The sequence below is a fragment of the Bemisia tabaci genome, chromosome 2, assembly GCF_918797505.1.
Source record: "Bemisia tabaci chromosome 2, PGI_BMITA_v3".
NCBI lineage: Eukaryota > Metazoa > Arthropoda > Insecta > Hemiptera > Aleyrodidae > Bemisia > Bemisia tabaci.
Window position 1 is genome coordinate 70,740,132 of NC_092794.1, and position 25,755 is coordinate 70,765,886.

Sequence of the window (25,755 nt, forward strand, 5' to 3'; positions counted from 1 at the left end):
AAAAACCCGGCCTCTTTTTTCCCATGCCTCTTGGTCTCTGTCGGTCATTCCCTGTCACGAAGCCAAATTTCCCTTCGGACGTGGGCGAACGTGACACATCATGAACTCAAAATTTTGCCTATACCCGTTCACCTTCAATTAAAAGAGGAGGAAGGGAGGGGGGGGGGTGTTCCCGAAATATCCAAAAAACAAAGGAACTTTCGTAATTTTTCGATCTGAAGTTGTCTTCTGGCAGGTCTCCAAACAAAAGGAAAGGTAGATACCATAAAATACAATGACAACAATTAATAAAGTCAGACCATTGGCGACGTTCTTTCCTTCGAGTCCCGGCAGATTTTGATCCTCATACCTAGCTTATTTGAAACAGCATTTTAAAATTTCATAAACTCTCATTCTTTCTCTGGTCGGTGATAATTATACTCGATGACATCACATTTTCAGATTATTATTAGGCCCAAAAAATAGAAAAGAGAGGGAAAATATTCACAGATGTAGACATAGGTAATAAAATATTTGTAATAGCATTTATGCGAATTTTATGTCACGCGGCCACTTTAAATGCAAGGGGTAAATCTAGTCAGTCATTTACATGACAGAAACAATTAGACGTATTTACTTACACTAAAAGAAACTATGTCACACGCAATCCCTATGCACATAGTTCTTTTTAGCATAAATACGTCCAATTATGATCCCGTTGCTCTCTACATATCTATCGACAAGATGATTTTAATACACCATTTCATTTTATGGAGTCCCTAATCGATGACGAGATTGGACAGCGAGTGACATTACACCGCTGAATGCATAAAGGGCGTAAGTGGGGCTCGAAATGGACTCCATCTATTTATGTAAAGTCGCGAGACGCGGCACGAAAGCCGCGAAGAAAGTAAGCTCCCAGCCGAGCTATAAGCTTCACTTTTATAAACATCATTTTACTCGAGGCCGGGTAATTCCGCGGCAAGAAATTTCCCTTCGGAGCATGTAGGTAACTGCATCTGCTTTCTCTGCAGCAAAACCGACTCCCGGAGCAGGGGGCCCTGCAAAGAGATCCATGTAATTTACCATTATTTTCTGATTAATGGTTTTCGAGTTGTCCCTGCGCGGACTCGCGCGCCTCCGCCGAATGGAACTTGCTCAACCACCGCAAAGTCTCTTGCCGAGGAGGAAGGAACATTTCCTTTCTTTTCCCTCTCGATTGTGGTCAAGTCTTGACCTAATTCAAAGCCCTGCTTCCAACTCCATGCATTAGTCAAAATATTCCTCAAGTTCACTGAAAAAAAAAAAACTCTCGGCGTTTTTACCAAGGTCCGTTGGTACCTTTACCATCTCACTTTTTTTTTACCAATTGTTGGTAATTTTACCAAGACGGACGGGTAAGCTTACCTAAAAACCGGTATTTTTACTGTTTTTTTCAGATAAGAAAACCATTTTTATTGGTAATCAATTCCCGGTAACTTTGCTATTTGATCTCGGTAACTCTACCACAGTTGATAAAAAATATTGGCGTTTTTACCGGGAATCAGTAAAATTACCGAGAAAGTCAATAATTTTACCGGGATTTCTCGGTAAAATTACCAATTCCATAAACGGTAATTTTATCAAGAAAAAACTGGGATCAAATAGAACCCTGAATTCTTGGTAATTTTACCATTTTCTTAGTAAATACAAAGAGATGTTTTTTTTCAGTGCATGCATTAGTAAAAATATTCCTCAAGTTCCTTCGCGAAGGCGACTTGATCTAGGCAGATATTTTCGAATTTACCGCAAAGAATGAATCTCTCTTACAAGAGGAAAAGATGCTTACTCATGTCGGGCAGAAACTCTCTTGATTCGAGAGCTAATCTCTCGTCGAGGCATGAGAATTGGTACGCTTGGAGGCCAACTTCCGATAGAGAGAACTTGCGCGGTTCTAAGGGAGGAAAATCGTTTTTTCACGGGATAACAAAGAATTTCCGCCGATGCCAAAGCCCCGAAGGGCCTCATTTACGATAGGATTTCGACGAGATCATTACTTCAGCCGGCGAGAAACACCGTGCAAAAAAGGGAGAAGGGGGAAGTTATTCGACATGGCAGGGAATTTCGAAACAGAAGGAAAGGGCAAAACACTGCAGATACCCGGAGAAAGGTAATCTCTGGATGTCAAGAGTTATTATTTCGGTATCGAAGAGAAAGGCCAGGAAGAAAAGGGTCGGTGAGGGATGGATCGGAGGGGTCGGGGGAGTGTATAAAATCCGCAAAAACGCCCGATTTCGGAATCTAGGTAACATAACAGTAAAAAGATTGGATTATCAGAAAAAAAGGAAGAAATCTACCCTTCTTCACGCGAAACGGAAAAAAAAGGATCTCGAGTCGGGGTTGATTAGTATCACCCCGTACGTGTACATGAGGAAAAAAAAGGGAGGAAGAAGAATGAAGGTCAACTGGATCATAAGACACGGGGTGAGAGGCGGAGGGCACCCTGCTTCGGAACCAGAGGGTGAGCGGGCTCCTTGGGCCAGGGTGGGAAGGGGGGGGAGGCATTTCTTTTTTACCTGTTCCTCCACAAAGGCCAGAGACTTTCTCCGGGGCCTAGCAGCCACGGTGACCTACTTTCCCACGAACCTCCCTTCTGGTCCTGAATCGACAATCACAGTAAACTAGCTGAAGAAGCATTACGGGGCACAAACAAACTGCATCTGGCCTCACTTTTGTTTTTTCGGTCCTCGGGTTGGAAGGTGACAATTGAGGCCTGACCTATATAGGATCCTATCCTCTTTGCATCATCTACATGTAACTGTTTTTCGGTGTTTAATAAAAGCTGTTAGATCAGTGCCCCGGAGGCTACTTGGGAACGCCTCGTCTCTCTCGTTTGAAAGGAAGTTAACACCTCGCTTCTCTCGCTTCCATCTCGTACTTTTCGTTTGTTTGGGGGTCTGTTCGGAGTTTACCGAATGGGTTGAAATGAAACCATTATTACTGGAAAAACTATGCCGGTGGCTCCGAGTCTCACCTGAATCGGACGTATTCCTGCCAAACGGAACTATGTGCATGAAGACATGAGCCCTGAGGCCCATAAGAATATAAGCATAACAGGGCTCACGTCATAATGCACATAGTTCTGTTTGGAAGAAATACGTCCAATTGGGTGCCTTTTCGGGGTACTGACTGCGTCGTCGTTCACCAAGTATCAATACGTTCCTAGGGTTAGGTGAGGAGTGCAACTGAGCATCCTATGCGGTCCAGGATAAAGCTGCTTTGCTAAGGAAAAACGCCGTATGAACCTTGAGGCGTTGCCAAATTTATTTTGGTAAATCAATAATTTATGGGAAAATTTGTAAACATTTTTATTCCAATTTTCGGATAATTTTGTTCGCAATTTCATATTAAGCTCCTGAACATTTCGAGGAAAATTATTCAGATCCTCAAAAACAAACATTTTAATGACGGAAATTTGGAAACTCTCGAATGCTCATACGGCGTTATTCCTTGGCACAGCAGAAAGGTCCTGCAGAAGTGCAAGAATGTCAAAATAACTTCCTCCGAAATGACCTTAAGAGTCTAGCGCTTCGGTTCAGAATAGATTGAGGGTGCAATACTTCAGGGATCCCTCAGAAAAGTGTTCCTCGTTAGTTTCAGGCATTCAATTGGAATCTTGAGATACTAGCCATATGCAGTAAAACTCGTCTCGGAATAATTTTAAAAAATAGTGAGCATTAACGCCCATTTTCCGTTTTGACAGAGACCGATTATTTTTTGCAAAATTTTAGGACCTCCGATTGATTTTTCTCGAAATAGTGATACTGTACTCTTTTATCCGTGATACCCTTCAGTTCTTTAAAAAAAAAAAAAAAAAAAAAAAAAAAAAAATTGTATTTATAAAAGAATCATTTTCGAAGAGGGAAAGCGTGCGATTAGAAAATAAATTGTTTAGCTCTAAGTAAGGGTTAGTGTTTTACTGTAGCAACAACGTGATGGCGGAAACTTAAACATTTTTGTGTCTGGAAGAAAGAAAAATTCGAAAGGGAACGGTAAGTCGCAAGATGGTCAGTGAAGACTTGGTTCAATTGATCACGCGCTAAAACCGGCTGAAAAGCCATAAAACATCGGCATGCGTATATTCGTGATTTTTCAGGGAAACACTCGGCTGCACTGAATATTTAGTTGCTGAAAATAATGAAGGCTTTACATGCACCATTAAATAACAAGGGAAACAACATGCATGTTCGTGCACTCAAACTTTCATCCGTGTGTCTCCATGGTCTGCCCTTGGAGACTGACTGGAGCCCCCAAAAGGTCGAATAAAAGTTCTTTTCCGACAACGGCCATGCGGGTACGCATGTACTTAATGTATTACAAAAAGAAAAAAATCAAGCATAAGTAAGTGATAAGTTAAAAAAAAAGAAAAGAAAAATCGACTTAAATCTCCATGAGAATCAGTTTATAGGTTTAAAAGTTAGAGATGGAATCATGTGACTCACAGTATCTTTTCATCAAAGATTTCTTGTAAGCTTTGCAGTTTGGTCCTTGTCCATTGTCGGAGAATTCCTCGGAGTCGTCCGTAGAATAATCAACTTTGTTGCACTTTGAATTTGATGTACTAAGGTCTAATGGCAAATTATCCTCACTTTTGTTAAGGGGGTAGTCCCACTTATCATCGGCACTAATTTCACAAATAGGTTCGAGTTTCATTTTGAGCGACACGTCCGAATCTTTTGAGATCGTTTTGGATTCCATTGCGAATTCGAGAACAAAATATACAACTTTAAAAAAGAGTAAAAGTAACAATATTCGAATCAACTATCTAAATCACTGCACATCCATTTGGGGGTAATCCAACACAAAACCAACTTCGCGCAAATCAACTATTTGATAACTTTCGCGACAGTGCATTTGTTATTATTTTGTTTGCAAGAATCAAAACAAAGATCTTTGAATTTCATAATTACAACTAAAAACACGGGGGAGAGATCAGAGAGATATTGTTCCGGTAATCGGAGGCAAACCGTAAGAATCGGCGAAGAACACACTTAATCACAAAAGTAATCCATGGTGTTGTCAACTTGGAAAAACGGCGAAATTCCTTGGGGAAGAGCACTTGCGTCTAACCTCGAACGAGGAAAATCACAAAGGCGGCACGAGGGCGAGAAAATCTGCGAAGTAATCTGGAAAAACGAGAGCTACACGTTGGGAAACCAATGAAAAGCGGTGGTCACTAAAGGATCCGAGAGCCTTTGAAAACTGCGCGAATTCGAAATCACCGGCAAATAAACAAAATGCAACACGTCGAGTCCGCCGATGAGAAGACAGCACTGCGTCCCGCCGAGCACTTGATATCTTCGCCAACGATCGCTCACTGACTGAACAACGCTGGCCCAGTGACACATCGCCTTACTTCGGTTAAACTCGGGTGTTCCCGCGCTCGCGTCTTCCTTTCCCGACCGCCGCGTTTCGTTCCCGCCTCAACCCGACCATCATTCCATCACAAACCCGCAGTTCCTCTTGCACTTTTACTATCTCCATCTAGTAACTTGCTCGCCAATGTTTTCACTTTTCAAATTTTTCCCCCCTTGCGCTAGAAATCTCCGGCATTTTAATCGCTCCGCGCGCCGCGCCGCCCGGCGCCTCGCGGCTCTATGCCGTTGACCAAGTCAACTTCACTTTCGTCCTCGCTTTGCACCGGCCTCCTTTGGCCTTTACCACATTATTATCGTCTAAATATATACCAATAATAATGTAAACCAACTAAGGTGCCTTACGGAAGATAAACTCGGCATTTGAATAATGCGCGGAGCGTAAAACAATGCAGCAATATTCGAAGTTAGGTTCGAACCCAACATACAACTATTTGAACTCCGCGGTGGGCCGGGTTGCATACGCTCAATTTTGCAGGCGAAATGTGAGATCTGCCCGCGGCTCTTGCGGTAGAGCACAGATGCAATTAGTGTTTAAGTGGACAATTTATATTTCTGTTTTATTTTTTGGGTATATTAACATGCTTGGCTGGTCATGTAATTGATTTAAAAAGTCTAACGTTTTTTTATATTTATCCATTTAAGTTTGTACAACAAACTCTACTTACTGATAATAAGTATACTTTTAATTCAGCATGGACTAAGGATTGCTGGAATTACACCTCATGCTCTCTTCCTTCACGTAATTGGCTTCATTTAAATTACGGAAAAGAAAAGTACGGTAGTGAATCTTAATCCATCAATTGATTCACAGTTTTCATCTGAATTTCACATTCGGATTGCAAGTTTGCATTTGCTGTTCAATGTTATCAGTTTACGGATCAGGTGATTTTACAGTTTCAGGAGATCATGAAAACTAAAACTCTAATTATCGTGGGTGCGATTAACTATTTTAGGTTCAAAAAAGAAAAATACGTTTAACGTTCCTTGGCGCCGTCCACAATGCAGGAGAGAAATCCTGAATTTAGTCGTAGACCTTCATATACTAACAATACTGTTTTATTTTACAGCGTAGATCTAGCCCTACTGCATTAGGTATACCTACACTGTAATTTCCATCGAAAACAAAAACCAGGAGTTCTAAATTTACGAATTGTAACTCACGTGTCATTCCGAGCACATATATCAGTGATACGTACGTAACGTATTGTAATTATTCAGATGACATGCTGATTTTGGAAGTTTAAAATTTTACCTGCAACAAAAAAAGACACGTCCACATAAGTCTAAATTTTATACAGTTAGGTAGTAATCATTGTTAAGGAACGAAGCTCACGCGCCAATCAGTGAAAATTCGTCATTTTAGCTCCCAACATGTCAATACCGACAACAATCTGTTCGTGAAATTTGGTGATTTATCGATTTGCAATCGACTCAGACTTCGCTTAATTATGCGTCGCAATTTTCAGATTTTTTCCTCGGATTGATGTAAATCAAGCACTTATCATGGAGACAATTAAACGTAGTCATTGGGCGTATTTAGCGGGCAACGAAGACAGACTTTGCGGGCATTAAATTGAGTAATTTGAGACTGATCAGACAGCAATAAAGCATGCCTCACTCCGTTGCAAATTTCCTAATTGCCGATCTCGGGCATCAATCTCTCATTTTCAGCATCTGTGATAATGCCAAATCGGCCGGCCCTACGAGGAAAAGTTTTAATACAGTTCCAATGACTTCAATTTATTGCATGGCCTGCTCACTGTAGCGGTCTGAAAATGCCTGAATTCAGATGAGCACAACAATGCACCGGAAAAATGCATACCTTGTATTTCATAAAAGATGAAAGCACCCACCAAAAATTTTAAGTTTCCCTTTCACCCTGCATAAATATCAAAGTCCTTGAACAATATTTACTTCCGATTGATGAAAGTATTTACCTTTAGAAATACATTTTTTATTTTTATTTCTGAATGATTGATGCTGCTTTTCATCTCTAATGTAATGACACAGTAGTTAGCATTTGAAAATCATTTTCAAAGGAAAGCTAGGTATTAAAATGGAGTATAATCCTGCAAAAAGGTGCACACACTAAAAATTGGTGCAATATTTTAGCACGAAGTTCGGATTTTTGTACCTAAAGGAGAAATCATGGCAATATTTCGTTTCTTTGTTTTATTTCCTTAAACGAGGTGATTATAAGTTTTTGAACGGAGCATCGGTCGAGCTCGCCAGGTATAAGTTTGCCACAATTCAGCTCAAATATTTTTGGCAGGGCGTTACGCAAGCCACAACCTCCACCATAGATTGTGATTGTCTGCTCTAAGGCTCACACAGTAGACATGAAACGCGAAGAAAAGATGTCCGTACAAAATCATTTTTAACTCCATCTGACGACCGAGCATAACCTGCCGGAATTCAACATGAGGGAAATTAAAAGCATGTTTAACCAGCGGAACGGTTTCTTGTCTTAGAATCCGCTCACACAGATCACGTTGCACGAAATGAAGATTCAGAACTACTCCTATGTAACTTCACTGTTGAAATTCCTCATCACGAATACTAATCCGTCATCCTCCCGTATCGGATTTTGTAATAGCGCAGACACTTCAACCCGAGGCGCAATTTACAGTTTTCCTCCTGGAAAAAACGTATACAACACAAAACAAAAAAAGCAGTTATCGCCTACAATGTTTTTTTTTATTGTCTGAGTTGAGCATGATTCGATTTTGAAACACACGCATACTGAGTGTGTTTAAAACGATGGAAGTGCAAGGGAGAGAAATTCACACGACCAAATTTTCGATTTCGTGAACCGAATTTTACTTTCAGCCAGTTACCAGAATGTTGGTAACTCAGCTTCGCACGTTCGTTACTTTGACTCTGGCAAATGAAATTTTCGATAGTTGCAATGGCAAAACCGTAGGTACACTTGTACACCGTTAAATAATCTGAACACACCTGTGCATTTTTTTAGATCGATATCCAGTGGTCTCCATCTGCGATCCACTGGAGATCTTATACAGGGAATACTTAATGTGTTTTGAGCGTTTATTATTAATGAGCCCATCGTGTTCGCATATTAAGTGGTTGATGAACTCTTAAAAATGCGGTAAATGAGAGCTAAATGAATTGAACAATAATTCAAGGAATTCGTCGCAGTGGACAAATTAAAGCGAATTGGTCAACTTTAAAACCCGGAACAGACAGAGGTCCAAGACAGACATGCAAGGACTCATTTGTCTGCTGATAACTATCTTATCAGTTTGTATAACTGTCGCCTCGGTAAACAACTTATCAGACTTTTACGATTTTGCAATATATGATTTATGAATGTTCTAAGTGACTCAAAGCTGTCATTTCGAGCGAAAATTGTCCTCGCAAAAAATAATTAAAAATATATCATCTCAGTATGATGACTTTAGAATCATCTTTACGAGTGGAGATTAGGGCCTTAAATGCAGTTAAATGATCGAATTATGATTAGAAACATGTCTGCGTATCAGTTTTCGGTCAGACATTATTCCACAGATAATTAGGTGCATGCACAAGTCCTCACCAAAAGTAAGAACGCCTTTCCTCCACGGGGATTTCTATATTTGTTCTATTCGACCATGAAGACAACCTAACCTAACACGAGGGTATGTTTTTTAACTGTGTGCTACCCCACTACGGTAACTTGAGTCGCAGTACCACAATTAATTGGAAATGCTCATACAATCCAAAAAATTTGGAAAGCACCACAATTTTAGGGGATAACCCCTGACACTCTTTTTCCGTGTGATATTTTTTTTTTATAGAAAGGCAATTTGGCAATGTTCCTACGACGGCATGGTATTGCTGGTGTCTCTATTTTTCCTAGAAAACTCACAAAATCACGGAAAATCCGCACTAGCGAGGTTCGGATTTCGAATTTTCTAGCGGCGAGATTATTGCGGCGTCTATATTCGCGCGAATCAACGCGAACTGGGTGCCTGTATCAACAATGCGGGAGGGTTGTCGGCTGTCAACGAATTCCCGATTTCAGCAGGCATTTACATAGTCGGTGCGATGATTTTTTTCCGACACTCGACAGCTACGCGAGGAGTGGCGGTTGGACGCGCGGCGCGCGGCGGCGGCAGGTGGCGGTGACATCCGTCGCGCGGTCTGGACGGTGACAACCTCGCCAAGGTCAGCCAGGTCTTCAGCCCGCGCCGCGCGGAAAGCGGGAAGCCCAGGGCACGGGGGCGTCCTCGGGTCCTGGTGTGAGTGACCAGTTTCGCGGGTAATTTGCACGGATTGCCGCGCGTTTTCCTGGACCCGAAGAGGCCTCCGACTCCACCGAGGTGCCCGTGGGCGGCATGTGGGGCGGCAGGGCAGGGCCGGCCGTGCCCCCGTCCACCAGGAAATGATGCGAAGAATGAAGAAAGAAACAGCCTCCTCTCAGGCGTTTTTCGCGCCAGATTGGTAGATTGTAAAAATCCAGTTCGATGAATGCGTATTATATTGTGAGCCCGATCCTCGTTTTCGGGGCTCACCGCACGGATGGTTGGTGCCCGTCGGGGTAACTGTTGGGATCCAAACTGTATCCCGCAGAACACTGAAAAGACCCCCTCATAATCAGTCACTAGGTGGGCGTTGCGTTGGGAAAAAGATGCGATGATGATTGATACCATTATTCCAACTCCTAAGAGCCCCTTTTGCCTACCCCGTTAGTTGAAGGCGAATTGGTCCCGCTCAGCTCCTCTCGCTGTCAGTCAGCTGGAGAGCGTTGCGATGGAATGATGATGCAATCAAACGGATACCACTATTCTAACTCCTGGGAGCCCTTTTTACCTACTCCGTTAAATGAAGGCGAACAGGACGGTCATACGGTCAAAGGCCAGCCTCGCACACAATCAGTGTTGACTGAAGAGCGTGGCTGGAGCTTCACTTTCATTTCGCGGAGTTCTATTTCTTATCCAATGAAGAATGAAGATATTTATTCAGGCAAAAGCATTTTTAGTCCAGAAGTCACTCTTCCTTGCCAAAACGGGTTCGGATGTCAACTGTGCGTTTCCTACAACGCTTATCTTCCAGCCTACAAGTTAGAATTAAAATCTAGGGCAGCTTGATGACATTTTCGCAAACGCTCTCCAAGTGAAATTCACAAGCTAATCACGTGTAGGCGCGTTGGCAATAGTTGTGCGTGTGTACGTATCATAGTGGTAGAGGAAAGGGGGAGGGATATCGAGTGATCCATGGTGGACCTTTCACACCGACGCGAAGCAACGGCATGTCGACGTCAGACATGGAACTTTAACTCCAGGTACACAAAGGGAGGAGACCCAAATTAACTCTAACACAGGCCAGGGCCGGATTTACCTAATTGCCGCCCATGGGCCGCCTGTATTTTGCCGCCCCCTTCTCATTCGTTTTATAACATCAATGTTTTGTTATCAACATTTGTTTTGAAACATCAATAAAAACCATCAAGTGAACGTGCTAGCGGGAGAAGGATGCAGAAGACGCGTTAACTTGTGTTGGACACATTTTTTGGGAAAACCCTGTCAACACTACTAGCAAAAGTTAATTTCCGTAAACCTATCTCTGGGTGGACAAGGCCTTCCATTCATAAGAAATGAACAAAAATATTATGAAAGAATAAACATAAATGTGGAGTAATGATTTTAACTTCCGCCGCCGCGCCGCGCAAACCGCACCGTGTTTGGCGCAATGCGCGAAGTATTCACGCAGTCTTGTAGGCGCTATGCGTTTCACGCTGATCGCGCTGTGTTTGCCGCAATGCGTGAAGTATTCATGCATTCTTGTAGGCGCTATCCGTTTCACGCTGACCGCAATGACCGCACTGTGTTTGATGCAATGCGTGAAGTATTCGTGCAGTCTTGTAGGCACTAATGTATGTTACATGCCGATCGCCGATGCCGATTTATTGGAGGCATTCAGCAATGATTTGTTGCTTTTACAGTTTACAAAGACTAATATGAGCTTTACAGGCTAAATTTTTGTCCTAAACCCTATCGGATTTTCCTTGCTTGGCCACCTTTTTGATTAAGAGGTACGAATCCTCTTTTCTGGTAAAAAAGACAACCTCGTCGTTATTTTACTATGAATACCTAGTCTCAGCTCCCATTTCCATGGGCGGTAAGGGTGTTTTCTAGCCTCGCCTTTCTGTAACTGTAAATGTACCCCGTAGTGTAGTGCGAATAATCAAAAACATTTTTTCGTGGGAATTACGAAAACTTCTAAAAAATGAACATCATTTTACGCTTTTTAATATTAAAATAAATATTCACATAATCGCGTTCTCAATTATAAATGCACTGAAAAAAGTCTCTTGGATCAGTTGTCCAAACTCTTCAAAAATTTGACAAGGAAAAATATTATCGACTCAATCGGATTTTTGTTTGAATCGAGATCCTAGACCCCAATTTTAAGCAAATTTCAATTTGATTCGAGCAAAAATACGATTGAATCAAGAGTATTTCCTCTTGGCAAATTTTTTAAGAGTCTGCAGGACTCATTTGCAGGTAAAGATAGAAGACACAACTATGATGAGTGGATTTCATGGTTCTGAAAATCTTTTCACTCTCTGTTTCTCGGCTTGAATCTCTACGGAAATACGGGATTCCAGGGCGGGAAGTAGGAATTTTGTTCACTTCGTATTCCGCCGTGCCAAGGAAGAACGCCGTATGAACATTCAAGAGTTGCCAAATTTCCTTCAATAAACTGTTTATTTTCGAGGAAAGTCAAGAATATTTTTTCTTGAAAGTTTCAGGAACTTTAGGTGAAATTGCAAACAACATTATCTGAAAAATTGGAAGAAAAAAATTCATAAGTTTACCAGGAAAATCGTGTGCTGTAAACGGAAATTTGGCAACGCCTGAAGGTTCATACGGCGTTTTTCGTTAGCGCGGCAGTATTGGCGGAGGGTTCGCACGGCGAATTGGCAACGGACGAGCGCGCGTCGGACGAAGGCGGTGTCCTAGTTTTTTTTACAACTGGGCCATATTAAAATGTCTATTCATTTGTTTCTCGAGCGTTCATTCGCGGCTACTCCGCTGCAGCCTTGCCAAGTCGGGCGAGTAAACAGCCCAACTCCCGGCTGGACCGCGGATTCGCACGCACGGTTTGGCGGGCCCGCTGAGTTTATTCATTATTCACCGCGCTGGCTGCCACGCGCGACGTGCGGTGCGGCCCGCGCGGCGCAGCCCCCGACCCTCCCTCCGAGCCGACGCGGGTAAATAAAGCGTTTTAATTTTGAGGGCCCAAGAGCCCCGCCGTCTCACTAGCGACTCGTTTGCTCAAATCGTTGCTCCTTTGGCGTAGGGGCGTATCTCTATATCTCTATTTACGCATGAGCCATGGAAAACATTCAGTTAGATGGACAACAGGCCTCGAAATACGCTCTTACACGGAGAAAAAAACTTCGTGCGTGGGACCCGAAGTTTAGGTCATATGGATCTCTGAAGTTTTCGGATTGAGCATCTGAACACTTTAGGTCCAGCTGCTGAGGTTGGGATCACACGTCTGAAACTTCAGTTCTTACATCTGAAGTACTTCGGTTCTCACATCCGAACAACTTCGGTTCTCACATCCGAAAAACTTCGGTTCTCACATCCGAAAAACTTCGGTTCTCAAATCTGAAGTACTTCAGATGTAAGAACTGGAGTTTTAGATGTGTGATCCAAACCTCAACAGCTAGACCTAAAGTGTTCAGATGCTCAATCCGAAAACTTCAGAGATCCATAATTATGACCTAAACTTCTGGTCCCACGCACGAGGTTTTCCCTCCGTGTACATCAGAGGAGCGACGAAAGATTACTTAATTATGAGTTTTTTTTTCAGATACTTTGTAAAAACTCTAATGCACAAGAGGAAGGTACATGGTAAACTAACAACTTAATCTAGGGATTACACGGAGGTGCAGATGAGTGTATATAGAGTTTCAGATCAAATTTTGAAGAAAAATGTCTCATAAATGAAAACGAAAGCACGGCGGAAAAAATTCCATAATCGCGCGGCTGCGGACATTTTCAAATTGCACTTTTGTCCCTACTTTAGAGATATTTTACTTAATCGTTTGATCCCATATTCTGCAGATCCATAGCTATTTTTTACTTGACTTTTTGTAGTTGAATGGTGAGCACGCAGCGCCTCTAATCAGGTATGTAGGATCTTGTTTGTGGCAAGGGAGGCTTAGTCGGCCAGGTAAGGGGGGGGGGGGGGGCTTGGGCGAGCCATTTCCCTCTCGTCTTCGGGGGTGGTAGAAGGCTGTAGGGGCTTCAGCACCCTCAACTCCTCTCGGCAACGTGCCAACTATTGATGATATTCTATGAGTCCGGTGTCAAGTCGTTAGCGAGTGCAAATCCCTGAGTGGGCATCACCTCCTGTATTTTCTCCGGGCCGGGTGTCAATCTCAAACTCAACGAGGGTATGAGGAGTCGGCGCCGGAGTTGGCCGAGCGGGCGACTTTCAACAGGAAATCTCGCTTCTCCTAATTGAATTAGCATGACTTTCTTCAGCCGGGCAGTCGATGCCCGGTCACGGTAAATCATGGACGTCACTCGGGTGCATAAACAACCTCGGAAACCTCTCCGTCCGTCACCGCGTCGTCGACTTCCAGCGGCGGAGCCCGCAAATCCTGATCGAAAGGGCCATAAACTAAACGGCCGGTTTCTCGCCGTCGTCGCCGCTGCTGCCGCCGGCCGGATTTAGGTCACAAAGGGCCCCCGATGGCGAGCGAGCCGGCGTTGGCGGCTGCGCTGACCGAACGAAAACAAGACCACTCGGTAATGGAGACTCGTAATCAGAACAAGAACGGCCGGCAGAAAGTGAAGTTTTTGATGAGAGTGAAGCCGATCCCCTGCGCTCCCTCCCTTCCGGCGCTACGTGACGTGTGCGGCTAGAAAATGAAACCCGGCGCTTGCCTAGGCGTTGCCAGTTTACGGCCTTCCGCCATTACGGACGGGGTAAATATTAATCAGAGACAGTAGACCCTCCACTGGCCTATTGGCGACAGGTGGAAGCTTTTACTTTCGGGGATTCAACACTTCCTTATATGGACAATTAAAAGGGAGCAACAGCCATCACTCTTTTTTTCGGCTGTTGACCCACCCACATGGTGAATGATGAGCTCCGGGCGATGTCATGAGCCAAACAAGTTTCCCAAACTTCGGTTCGCCTGCAAAACGAAACTGCCAACAACCATCAACGAAGTAGGTAGGTGAACAGGTAAATGTTCAAGTCCCGAAAGTAAAAGCTTCCACCATTGTCAAGATACTAGTGGAGGGCCTCTTGTCTCTGATATTAATAGTCTTACTGACAAGAGATCTCAAACGACTCTTTTTGAATCGGACCGAGTATTTTCCGAATCACGTAAGCGCCAATCTCTGTTTTGGTGGTAGAGGGGTTGATTTTTCTTTGTGGTTTTCTTTCTCTCTGGTATGATCAATCATGCCTGGTTTCAAAATAGCCCTCTAAAAGAACATGCTTTTTCTGGAATTCGAAGATTGTCAATAAAGCGAATAAAAAAAGTTTAACAATAAAACAAGTCTCTACCGTCAGAATTTTTAGGGTGTTGAGGCACCCTAGCACCTCTGGACAGACCGCCCATGGTCAGCACACGAGAAAAATGAAAAAGAAAGAAAAAAGCAATATGTCTAGCCTCTGGTAGAAAAGTAAAAGTGGAAATGCAGCTTGAGTTTCCATCATTATATTTCCCTCTGAAATTAGTTTTTGTCTTACCCCCCTATAATTTTCAAAACCAGCCTCCGATTTCAGACTAAGATTACGTTGGGTCAAATCCACCCCGTTGAAGCTGAAATTCGCCTAAAATTGGAGACATAAGTGATGGTCATAAGTGTGACCTAAAATGGTCATGACCTAATGACCTAAAATGACCTAAAATGACCTAAATGGGACCACCCACACCCACTTAGATGACACTTCTCGGGTCGACGACCTCCACAACACACGCTCACTCAATCGCTGACTCGGACAAAGTTGGTCCATTCTGTCACTCAGTCTGGCAACCGTCCACTTCCATGCTCTCATCAAGCTCTTAGCCGAGGGCTTTCGCGAGGAAAATTGCCATGCAAGTCCAGTAGTTAGCTTATCTATCTATCTCGATCAACCTGTTATTCGCGGCGCGGCGCAGGGCTTTAAGTGGTGTGTAGGCACCGGAGGGGAGGGGCCGCGGTAGCACTTTTACTATCGGCGGACTGCTGGACTGACTGGTGCGCGCCTCTGCTCGAGAAGAAACTCCTGAGTCCGGCTCCGAGCTAAGGCCAGATGAGACCACTTTTCCCGCGCGCGTTTAGCTTTCATTTTTTATTCGTTAATTAGCATTCGTTCCTGCTGCCCTTTTTCTGCGTCGACGGTTACCGCTCTGCACTTCTTCGGCGGCCGAGCCCTTGCGACCAGGATGCTCGCGGCGCCCGCTGTCCGCTCTCCTAGTTTCCTCCCAGAATTCAGGTCAACTCTGCCGTGCTAAGGTTCCTGCACGGACCCCAAAGTACATCTCCTTCTAAAAAGACTTCGTATGACCATCAGAATGATCCCTGATTGCGGCAATTTCCAATCAAAAAGTGCAGGGTTTTTTGTGTACTCCGCCAACTAAGAGTGATTTTGACGTTAGGCCATGGAGCTCTTGGGCCGAAATCACATGCTACTTTTGGCCGCCAAATATGAGAGTCAATAGTTATCGCTCAACGGCTGAAATTTCGTGAATTCGAGTTATATTTGTCCAGATTTGTATATCAAATCCATTTGAACAATTCAGACAAACTGATAACTGCTGAGTTCCGATCCTCATCATTTGTGAAGCACGTACTTGACTTAGTTTGTGCCTAAATTCACTCAGTTTTCCGGAAGAACGCTCATCTATGGACATACTCGGTGATATGATAGTGGAATCTCAAGATTGACAGCGACATTGTTTTACCGCGTTCTCCGTTCTCCGTATTAGAGGATTGGCCACCCTTATGAGCTTTAAGAGCTCCATATTTCGAAATACTCTCCCTAGATAGATACTCTGTAGAGGACTAGGAAGATTTTATGCTGAGTTCCCCCCGTGGGTCCCCACTCCCCCCCCCCCATTTCAGTTTAATGCGCGCGTGCCTCGTATCTTTGTTTTCCTCATTGTGTTGCGTCCAGTTATCTCATTTTCACCTTATCTCTAAACGGAAACATACTCCTATGACAAAGCTTTTCTAACACATTTTCTCGTTTTTAGGTCGCCTCGACGCGACAGTAAGTAGCAGGATTTCAGTCTTGCCCACGCACGCCATATTTTCCGTGATCTTGAGACGAACAAAATTATGCATACAATAGATTTTAGGGGAGACTGAGGGTGTCAAAAGCGTCATCATTTATCGTGGTCCTCCCACTGGCGGATACGGCAAATTGGCAACATAGTTTTCTCTCCATTCAAACCCATGACACAACCCACCACTGTAGATCAATAGCCAAAAAAAGAGTGATGATTGTTGCTCCCTTATAATTGTCCATGTCCATGAGGAAGTGTTGAATCCCCGAAAGTAAAAGTTTCCACCTGTCGCCAAGAGGCAAATGGAGGGTCTCTTGTCTCTGTCTTAAACTCTGAGGAATAATCAAAGAAGGAAGGAAAAATTTTCTCGGAGACTTGAAAGGTTTCCCTGACGAAATGTCCATATCTTAAGATGCTACGGGAACCTTCGCTGCAGATTACCTGTTTGTTAACAAGACCGCTCTAATCCGAGTCGAGATTCTCGAAGATGTTTTTAGGGGTGTAATTCAATTACAAGCGCCGCACAGTGGATCGAGTCACACGGAGAAGTCGGACAATATGTGGAGACTTTACACGCTCATAACTCCGTTTATACAAAACTTTGAAGTTCTAAAAGTGAGACCATTGGTTTCCTTGTGAAATTTTCTTCAAGAATCACCCCTTAAAGTTTAAAATGTGACAAGATGAACTTAAAAATTTGCAGTTTCAGTAAAAAAATTCATGTCCGAGCTGTCTAATTGACTCGATCCACTGTGCGCCGCGCCGCAAGAAGTGATGCTTCTAGGGATTCGCAAAAATCGTTGACTCAGAAGTTGACTAGACCGCGACCGTTGCGTTTTTGAGCGTATTTTCGTTGATGATCGGTCGAACTTAAGCGCCCACATTTTTGCGCATTTGTATGATTTGCACGATATTCTATATCGTTGAATAAGTTGTATTGCACTGAGTGCATTGGACAATTATTGAACGTATTTATGCTGAATGGAACCATGTGGAAGTGGAGAGATGGGGTGTGCTCGTTAGTGGTCGGGCCATAAGAATGAATGGGAAATATAAAGCGCCAGTGACGTCAGCGACAACGATGAGAGGCACGACGATCAACGACGCGGTCCACAAGGCTCTTGTCACATGCCCACGGCTCACGAGCTAGCGCTCAGTTCCTTTTCATTTAATGTCAAATCCCGCTTTTCCATTTTCTCAAAAGGAACTAAATCCACTTTTGCATTGTTTCTTACCCGGCTTCCAGGAGCACACACCATCTTTCCTTGCACATAGTTCCTTCTAGCATAAATACGTCCAATTGCCGCGCTTTTTAGAACCTAGTCCAGGAGTTGAATCGTTTCCTTCAGGATTTGATTAGGAATCAGATACTCGATTCTGATTGGTCCAATTTCAACTTTGATCCAGCAGTCATGCGTCTTAAGAAGTAACCGAATCCAGTCGCGAAAATTCGCTTATTGTCTCCGATTGTGTAGAGTACCTATATTGAGAGAGTATGGCCACTGGGGTTACCACCTCTGATTGGCCCAGCCATCTTAGGCTGAATGGAGCCCTTAGGACCCAAAAAAGGCGGACGCCATAAATTAATGTAATGCAAAATGACTCAAAATGTAGTTTTCTTTGCTTATCGTAACGAGAAATTTACCCAAATGCACTATTGTGACATCTTTACATATTTTTAAGGCTAATCGTGTGCAATTTTTGAGAAAAATTATCGTAGATGTAGTAAGGTTGGCAGCAAGTGCGGTTGGTGATAACCGTCAAAAGTTGGCAATGACCCCCCTCCCATCCACAAAAACCAAAACAAAGCACCGCCATTTTTGGGTCCTAAGTCTCTCCATGGGGCCCAGTGGCCATACTCTCTCAATAGAGGTACTCTACGATTGTGAATGAGACCAACGGCAACGTTTTGCGAGCGATTAGAGCCACGCACGCTGACGATAGCACAAGGAAATCGCAGCCGAGCGACACGTCACTGGAACCCGGAACCGATCGGAAAAACGCAGCGTTGACATGCAGCGCAGCGATCGGTCACTGGCACAGAGTTACGATGACAATAGAGTCGCCGATACCTCAGGCGCTCACATGGTTATCGCCCAGCACAGAGAGATGATCTGTCTCTGCATCGATACTCGTAGCCGGAAAAGCGCCTCCTCAAAGTTGCCAGATTATGCAATTTAATGTGGCTATATTACATGGGCTTGAATGCTGAATGCGGATTTTTCAGCAATATCTAGCAAAAATGCGTCTCCTCGATCTGTTTCCGCCTCCTCAAGCCGGAAGACTTGCGATAGACCTCAAATCTAAAAATTCGTCATCTCATGTGAAGTTCCGCTGTAGGGACAGTTAAGATATCTCGGGCTCTGATGTCGCATGTAGTCGCAAAGATTAAACAGTTCTTAACGTTTTTCGTAATCTTCCATTAACTCACTACTGATTTCCTCTCTCAAATGTCCTGGTTTCCTATACGTAAGAACATGACTGGATTAACATCATGATTATTTTAGGGATTTTAGTCTGAAATAAGCGAACTTGTGAAAAAATACGCTTTTATCATCGAGTGGAAAGAAATAAATGTCTGAGCACATTTTGAAACTTTGGAATGGTAATACATAAATAGGTTCCTTTGTTTGATAAAATACGACTTTTTCTCTCTTTTTTTTTTTCCGGGCCCATCATTATTTCCCTGGTCTATTCCAGTTTAAATTCTTGTAATTGGAAAAAATTTAATCTTTCTGACCACTTGTGGTCTATGCAAGCCTATGAGCGAGGCAGAAGCATGACTTAATCAAACATGGATTCCGAGGGAACTGTTCATAAGAAACAACAAAAGGTAGGCTCATTGGTAGTCCATTTGAAATTTTACTTCTTCCCAAGATTCTGAGTAAAGTTTTGCCATTGCCATGACACACACACACACTTATGTAAATCCACACCACACAATGAGGATGTTATGCCCTTATAAATAACGTATCTCATGAAGTAGATAAACATGTCTGCATGAGTCAATACAGCTATCAAAATTTTTGTTTCGGAAATGAATGAATTAAATCGTTTCGGACTAGCGTAATTTAGAACAAACATGAATGCTCGAAAATTCGCACGACAGAAAATGGGGTTTCATTTGCCCTAGATCATTTAAAATCACGTGTATTCAAATGGTCACTACTGCAATTTCGCCTCTGGTTTTCCTTAAAAATGTTTCGGGTTTTTGAGATTACATTAATTTTATTCGCATTGGATTGTCCTAAAATTTAAATTTACAAAATATCTGCGAGACCTTATTTTCAGGCTTTCAAAAAATTCACATTGGGAAATATTCTCGTTAGTGTTTTTTTACGGAACCGTTTCTGAGCGCTTTGGAACAGACTATTTAATAGTTCCTATTACTTCTCATACAGCGCTTCTAGAATTCTTTGCGTAGAACGGATTGGGCGATAAGAGGTTGTTTCATGGTTTCAGATTACTCTATCTCAAACCAAGAACTTCAAAACTCATCATTATTTTTTATCATCTCCTTCCATACATCCAATAAAGAAAATCCATGGCCGATAATGACGTAGCCAATCACTGTTAAATAGGGTCTGGAGACAAAACTTTATGCTCATCGGAAGGGGAGGGGGGGTGAAGGTTGAAAATTCGGGGTAGTCTCGAGACCCTCCCTTCAGTCAGATCTTTGTATTCTATTCAAGTGAGTTAGAATACCGTATTTTGGGACAGAGCGAAAGTAGGAGATTTTTTAAATATGTGCCTGGGCTTTTTCCATAAAAAGTAAAAGCGGCGATACTCAGAAAAATTGCGATGGATTTTGCAGTTATTCGAAACCCCAAAGGCCTCAAGTGTTCACTCGCGAACGATTTGCAACGTCGGTATTTTTACCTCAACCCATTTGGTGGAGCCCAGATCCTATACTGCCGTGCTAGTGAAAAACGCCGTATGAACCTTCAGGCATCGCCAAATTTCCTTTGATAACACACGAATTTCCTGGTAAACTTATAAATATTTGTTCCCCGAAATTTCAGATAATTTTATTCGTAGTTTCTCCTGAACTTCTTGAATGCATCAAGGAAACACATTAATATTTTTCTCAAAAATGAACATTTTATGGTAGGAAATTTGGCAACTCTCGAGTGTTCATACGGCGTTTCTCCTTAGCACGGCAGTGCTGCATCAACGTCAATCGCATATTTTCGGCTCAGCGACTTTTGAGAAATCGTAAAAGCTCCAGACCTGGCCCGACCTTGAAGCTCTTCCCCCTTTCTGCACTCTAGGGTATTGTTGTATGCTGCCGTACTAAGGAAAAACGCCGTATGAACATTCGAGAGTTGTCAAATTTCCGCCGATAAAATGTTTCTTTTGTGAAGAAAGTTATCAATAGTTTTCCTTGAAATTTTTACAATATTTGGACCAAATTACAAACAAAATTCCCTGAAAAAGTCTCTGAAAAACGTTTATAAATATTTTTATAAAAACTCGTGATTTATCAAAGGAAATTTGGCAACGCCTAAAGGCTTATACGGCGTTTTTCCTTAGCACGGGAGTATGGAACACAACCGCGCGAGTTTTACAGGCTGCATTGACCCTGTTGGATAGAGAGATTAAAAAAGAGGGTTTAATAAGATAATTAGCAGTTGCTGAAACGTAATTGCAGGCGGCGCGGTTATTGGAGAAAGTGCCCGCGGCAGAGGGACTCGCGCGTCCGGCCGGAGACAGGAGGGGGCGACACAGTGAGAGTGTAAAAGGGCATTGATTCAGATCGATGAAATCAATTACACAGCGTAATTTAATAAAATATGACGGCGGCTCAAAATGGACCCGGGGAAAGAGAGAAGGCTCATTTAAATACTCCTAACATACTGCAGACTCGCCGAGTTTCTAGAGCATCCAGGAGTGCGATTTGACACGGCGAAATTAATTGTAAATTAGAAACGTTTCGCTGCAGCCCGCGGCCGGCGCGCGGATGGCGCATGCAGAAAAAGTGCAATTAGAAACCTGTCGGCCGCGGTAAGAGCAGGAAACTCCGGGCACTTTTCGTGCGTTTTATGGAAAGTCTCCGTTTCGAGGCCCGCTACTCGTTTCAAAGTTTCCATACGGATCCACTCATCAACTTTTTAAGGTCCACCCATCCTGCCGTGCTAATAGTCCAGTACCAATAGGAGTCTATGAATGCAAAAAAGAGGTCAGAAGAGGTTAAAGCTGATTCTTATGTATTTTTGGTCGCTGAATCCGAATTTGATGCTTCTCACCAAATCAGCCTTGTGCGTTTTCCGGAGAAGCCGGAAAACTGCCGAAAATCACGCTATTTATTCCCGGAAAGGCGCATAAAAACGTGATTTTCGGCAGTTTTCCGGTTTTTCCGGAACACGCACAAGGCGGATTTGGTGGGAAGCATCAAATTCGGATTCAGCGACCAAAAATACAGAAGAATCAACTTTAACCTCTTCTGACATATTTCTTGCATTCATAACCCCCTTTTTAGATCTATAGGTACTGGACTAAAAAGAAAAACGCCGTATGAACCCTCGGGGGTTGCTAAATTCCCATTTCTGAAACACAAATTTCCTGGTAAACTTATAAATATTTTTCTTCCAATTTTTCAGATAATGTTGCTTGCAATTTCACCTAAAGCTTCTGAAAATGTCAAGAAAAACAAATTCATAACTTTCCTAAAAACGAAACATTTTATTGAAGAAAATTTGACAACTCGAATTTTCATACGGCGTGCTTCCTTAGCACGGTAGCATAGCAGTAGTGGTAAGCAAACATCGAGATGTCGGACACATTTTGCTGAAATGCTGGTTTTATTTTGAATGTTAGGCAAAAAACGGAACTATCACGCCCAAACGCAACTTTTTGACCGGATCTGTGAAAAGGGATCTTAGCCTCCGGGAAGAAATGTTTCTTATCTTAACTTTTCGCAAAAACTTATAAACCGCGTTTTTTAACAACCTAAGAATTGTTGTCTTGGAACCTTGAGGGGTGTCGCAATAAATCCGGGGGTCAGCGATTGGGGGGGGATTTTGAGCCCCCCGATAAATAGGGGAAAATGAAACTTACACTCGGCACGGTAATTGGAGGCCGTAGCGAGGGCAAATGAGTGGGGGATGATAGGTGTGCCTGTGCAGGACGTCATATTTCCCACCATTTTTGAGCTTGGAAGGTCAGATTTGCGTCAGAATTTTATTCCTCCATCTCAAATTTTGGATCTTTGGCGGAGAAGGTCTCTTCACATGTATCCTGTCACATTTCAGCTATTCATTCCTAAAAATCTGTTATGTAAAACCTGAATTAAAGCTGAGAGGCTCTGACCGCAAGGATCAACCGTTCGATTTGACCAGTCGAATGCAAAATTTTGCGCTCGGATACACTCAACTTTATTTTGAGGTGGACAAAATAGATTTTTGATTGCGTATAGAAATTGGAGTCAAGGCCCTGAACTGTTTGAGATCGAACCGTGACCTCTCCGCAGAAATGGCATATCTCAACTACCCCTAGCAATTTCACACCCACCGCTTGACCTTCCTGAAATTACGGCTCTTCTTTTCCTCCTCAACAGTAAATTGCTCTTCTCCGGCTTTTCAGCGTGTCTTCCTCGTTCAGACGAGCTGGAGACACTGAAGCAAGTCTGTGGGCTGATTATTGAAATTGATAGACAAAGAAGACATCGAGAGTATGGAGCGATCCTATTGGTTGAAATGTGTGGTTCCCATAGACTAAGGGAGAAAATGATGGACTAACTATCGGGTCTACCGTGGGTTGTTGTTCGTCAGTCTACACGGAGAAAAAAAACTTCGCGTGGGGGACCCGAGGTTGAGGTCATATGGATCTCTGAAATTTGCGGATCACGTATCTAAAAACTTGAGGTCCAGCTGCCGAAGTTCGGGTCAGACATCTTAAGCACCTCGATACATACCGAAGGGTTCGGGTCACACATCTGAAGCACTCCGGTACATACCGAAGTGCCTCGATGCCTGACTCGAACTTCGGCAGATCGACCTCAAGTTTTTAGATACGTGATCCGAAAACTTCAGAGATCCGTAGGGCCTCAACTTCGGGTCCCACGCACGAGGTTTTTTTCTCCGTGTATAACCTACCTCTTTTATCCATTACAACCACCCGCTTCCACCAATAGGATCCCTTTGCATTACTGTTGCCTTCTTCGTCCATCGCTTCGTCTACCAATTTCAACAATCAGCCCGCTGTTGTTTGAGGCCAAAGAGGGTCCTTAGCCCCCTTAATTGTACCTTTTTTTACTTTTGGCGGGAAGACATAAAATATTATCAGGGACGTACACAAAATAATGTAAATTTACCGTCACAGATCCTCCTTCCTTCCCTCCTAAAGAATTCATTGCGACGAAGGATTTCATTCACTGCACAAAGGTAGGGTACGAAAATGAAAATGAAATTACTGATTATGTTGTGAGTTGTGTTTGAGAGAGTTCTGTTAAATTGAAGCATGAGATTTGAATCTGCGCCTGGCGCAACTGACCTACTGCGGTAGCGTCTCCAGGCCCGTTTCCTGTTATCCCGCTTTTGCGAGCACGAGTGAATTCGCGCTCCAAGCTCATTTGTCCTAATCAGCCCGAAGCTCGTTGCTGACCGGACCGGTTAAATTATTTTTCAATTGCCTCCGCTCGTTTGTGCGCGCTGTTTTAGTTTTCGGAACCGACCGAATTCCGGCGGAATTCATTATCCTCTCGTTTCGATTCCACTGGCTTGTGCTCAAAATTCTATTACGATTCCTTTGTTCTGCCTCGCTTTTCGTTGTCGTTTTTAACACCGAAAAAAATGGATTGCTGGTTTAACAATTCAATTTTTAGAAAATATATTCGACGTGTTTCAAATGTACACTTTACAATGGTGGCAAGCTAATTTAACTACCGGGGTGCCTAAATTAGCACTTTTTTATTGTACATTGAAACATGTCGGACACTCTTTTTATCTACAAAATGTTTAAATCAGCCACAACACGTGACACTCGTCATGCACTGAGTTAAAAACCCAAAAATAATTCAATCAATAAATCTTTGATTGAATCTGATTCCTGATGTTCTCTCTTTTTGAACTATGATTATCTTTTTTTACATTTTCTTTGCCATTTTGCTGCTTCGGTTTATGATAACAATTCAAGGATACATACCGAACTTTGACACCAGTGATAATATCATAGTATATGGGAGTTATTACCTGAAACAGACAAGAAAATTCGTACATTACAATATTGCATTGAAACGTCTTCAACTAAGTACTAGGATTGAGTGATTAGGTAGATTTTATGTATGATATTCTGCGTAGTCCCAAAAGGCAATTAAAAAGGTTCCTCTACTCTATTCCTCTTTTTTGGGTATTTTTTCTGATAATTCAACATATACACACATACAACCTCATTCATACATACATAACCGACTACTGATTAAAATACAATGCAAGCACTTGAAGCACGCACTGCGCCAAGTTTTTCCCGAAGTATGACAAAAATACTGGACCTCGTTTAATTTTTCAGATACGGCGATGGCAGTGCATGAACCACGCATCTAACATCCAATATTTCATCAAGAGTCCTCCAAATTTCCCTACTTGATCGGGTAAAATATGAGTTTCCCAGAATCTTCCTGTTTTCCAGGTTTTCCAGGGCGGTAGCGCAGCGCCCCGTGATTATGATTAATTGGGCGTATTTCTGCCAAACGGAACTATGTGCATTAAGGCATGAGCCCTGAGACTCATAAGGATATATGCTTAACAGGGTTCACGTCATAATGCACATAGTTCCGCTTGGCAGAAATACGTTCAATTAGCATGATTTATCGAGGGATCATTTTCCGAAGAACGCAGCACAATGAATTTGGGCCACAAGTTGGTCGTGAACGTGACAATCAAAATTGCTAAACGAAAGTGTTTTACGCAACAATAAACCATGGAATGCGACTGATGAATGATCGAATTATGCTATTCGCACAGGTTCGCATACGCTATGATCTACTTACGGGAGGCATAATCGTCATTTGCAAAATTGGACGCATTTCTGCCAAACAGAACTATGTGCATTAAGACATGAGCCCTGAGACTCATAAGAATATGTGCATAACAGGGCTCACGTCATAATGCACATAGT

General features: G+C 42.9%; 1 protein-coding gene across 3 annotated transcripts in view; it reads right to left on the reverse strand.

Annotated features, from left to right (window-relative positions):
* Positions 1-25,755, reverse strand: part of Eip74EF (Ecdysone-induced protein E74) — a 307,203-nt gene that overhangs the window by 81,042 nt on the left and 200,406 nt on the right. The window contains exon 1 of one of the 3 annotated variants that reach the window (XM_072296183.1): positions 4,461-5,363. The exons of the other annotated variants lie outside the window; for them this stretch is intronic. Within the exon in view, the coding sequence (XP_072152284.1) occupies positions 4,461-4,716 (256 nt within the window). The 5' untranslated portion in view covers positions 4,717-5,363. Of the gene's footprint in view, positions 1-4,460; positions 5,364-25,755 lie in introns of those variants that run through there. 3 annotated transcript variants of the gene reach the window in all.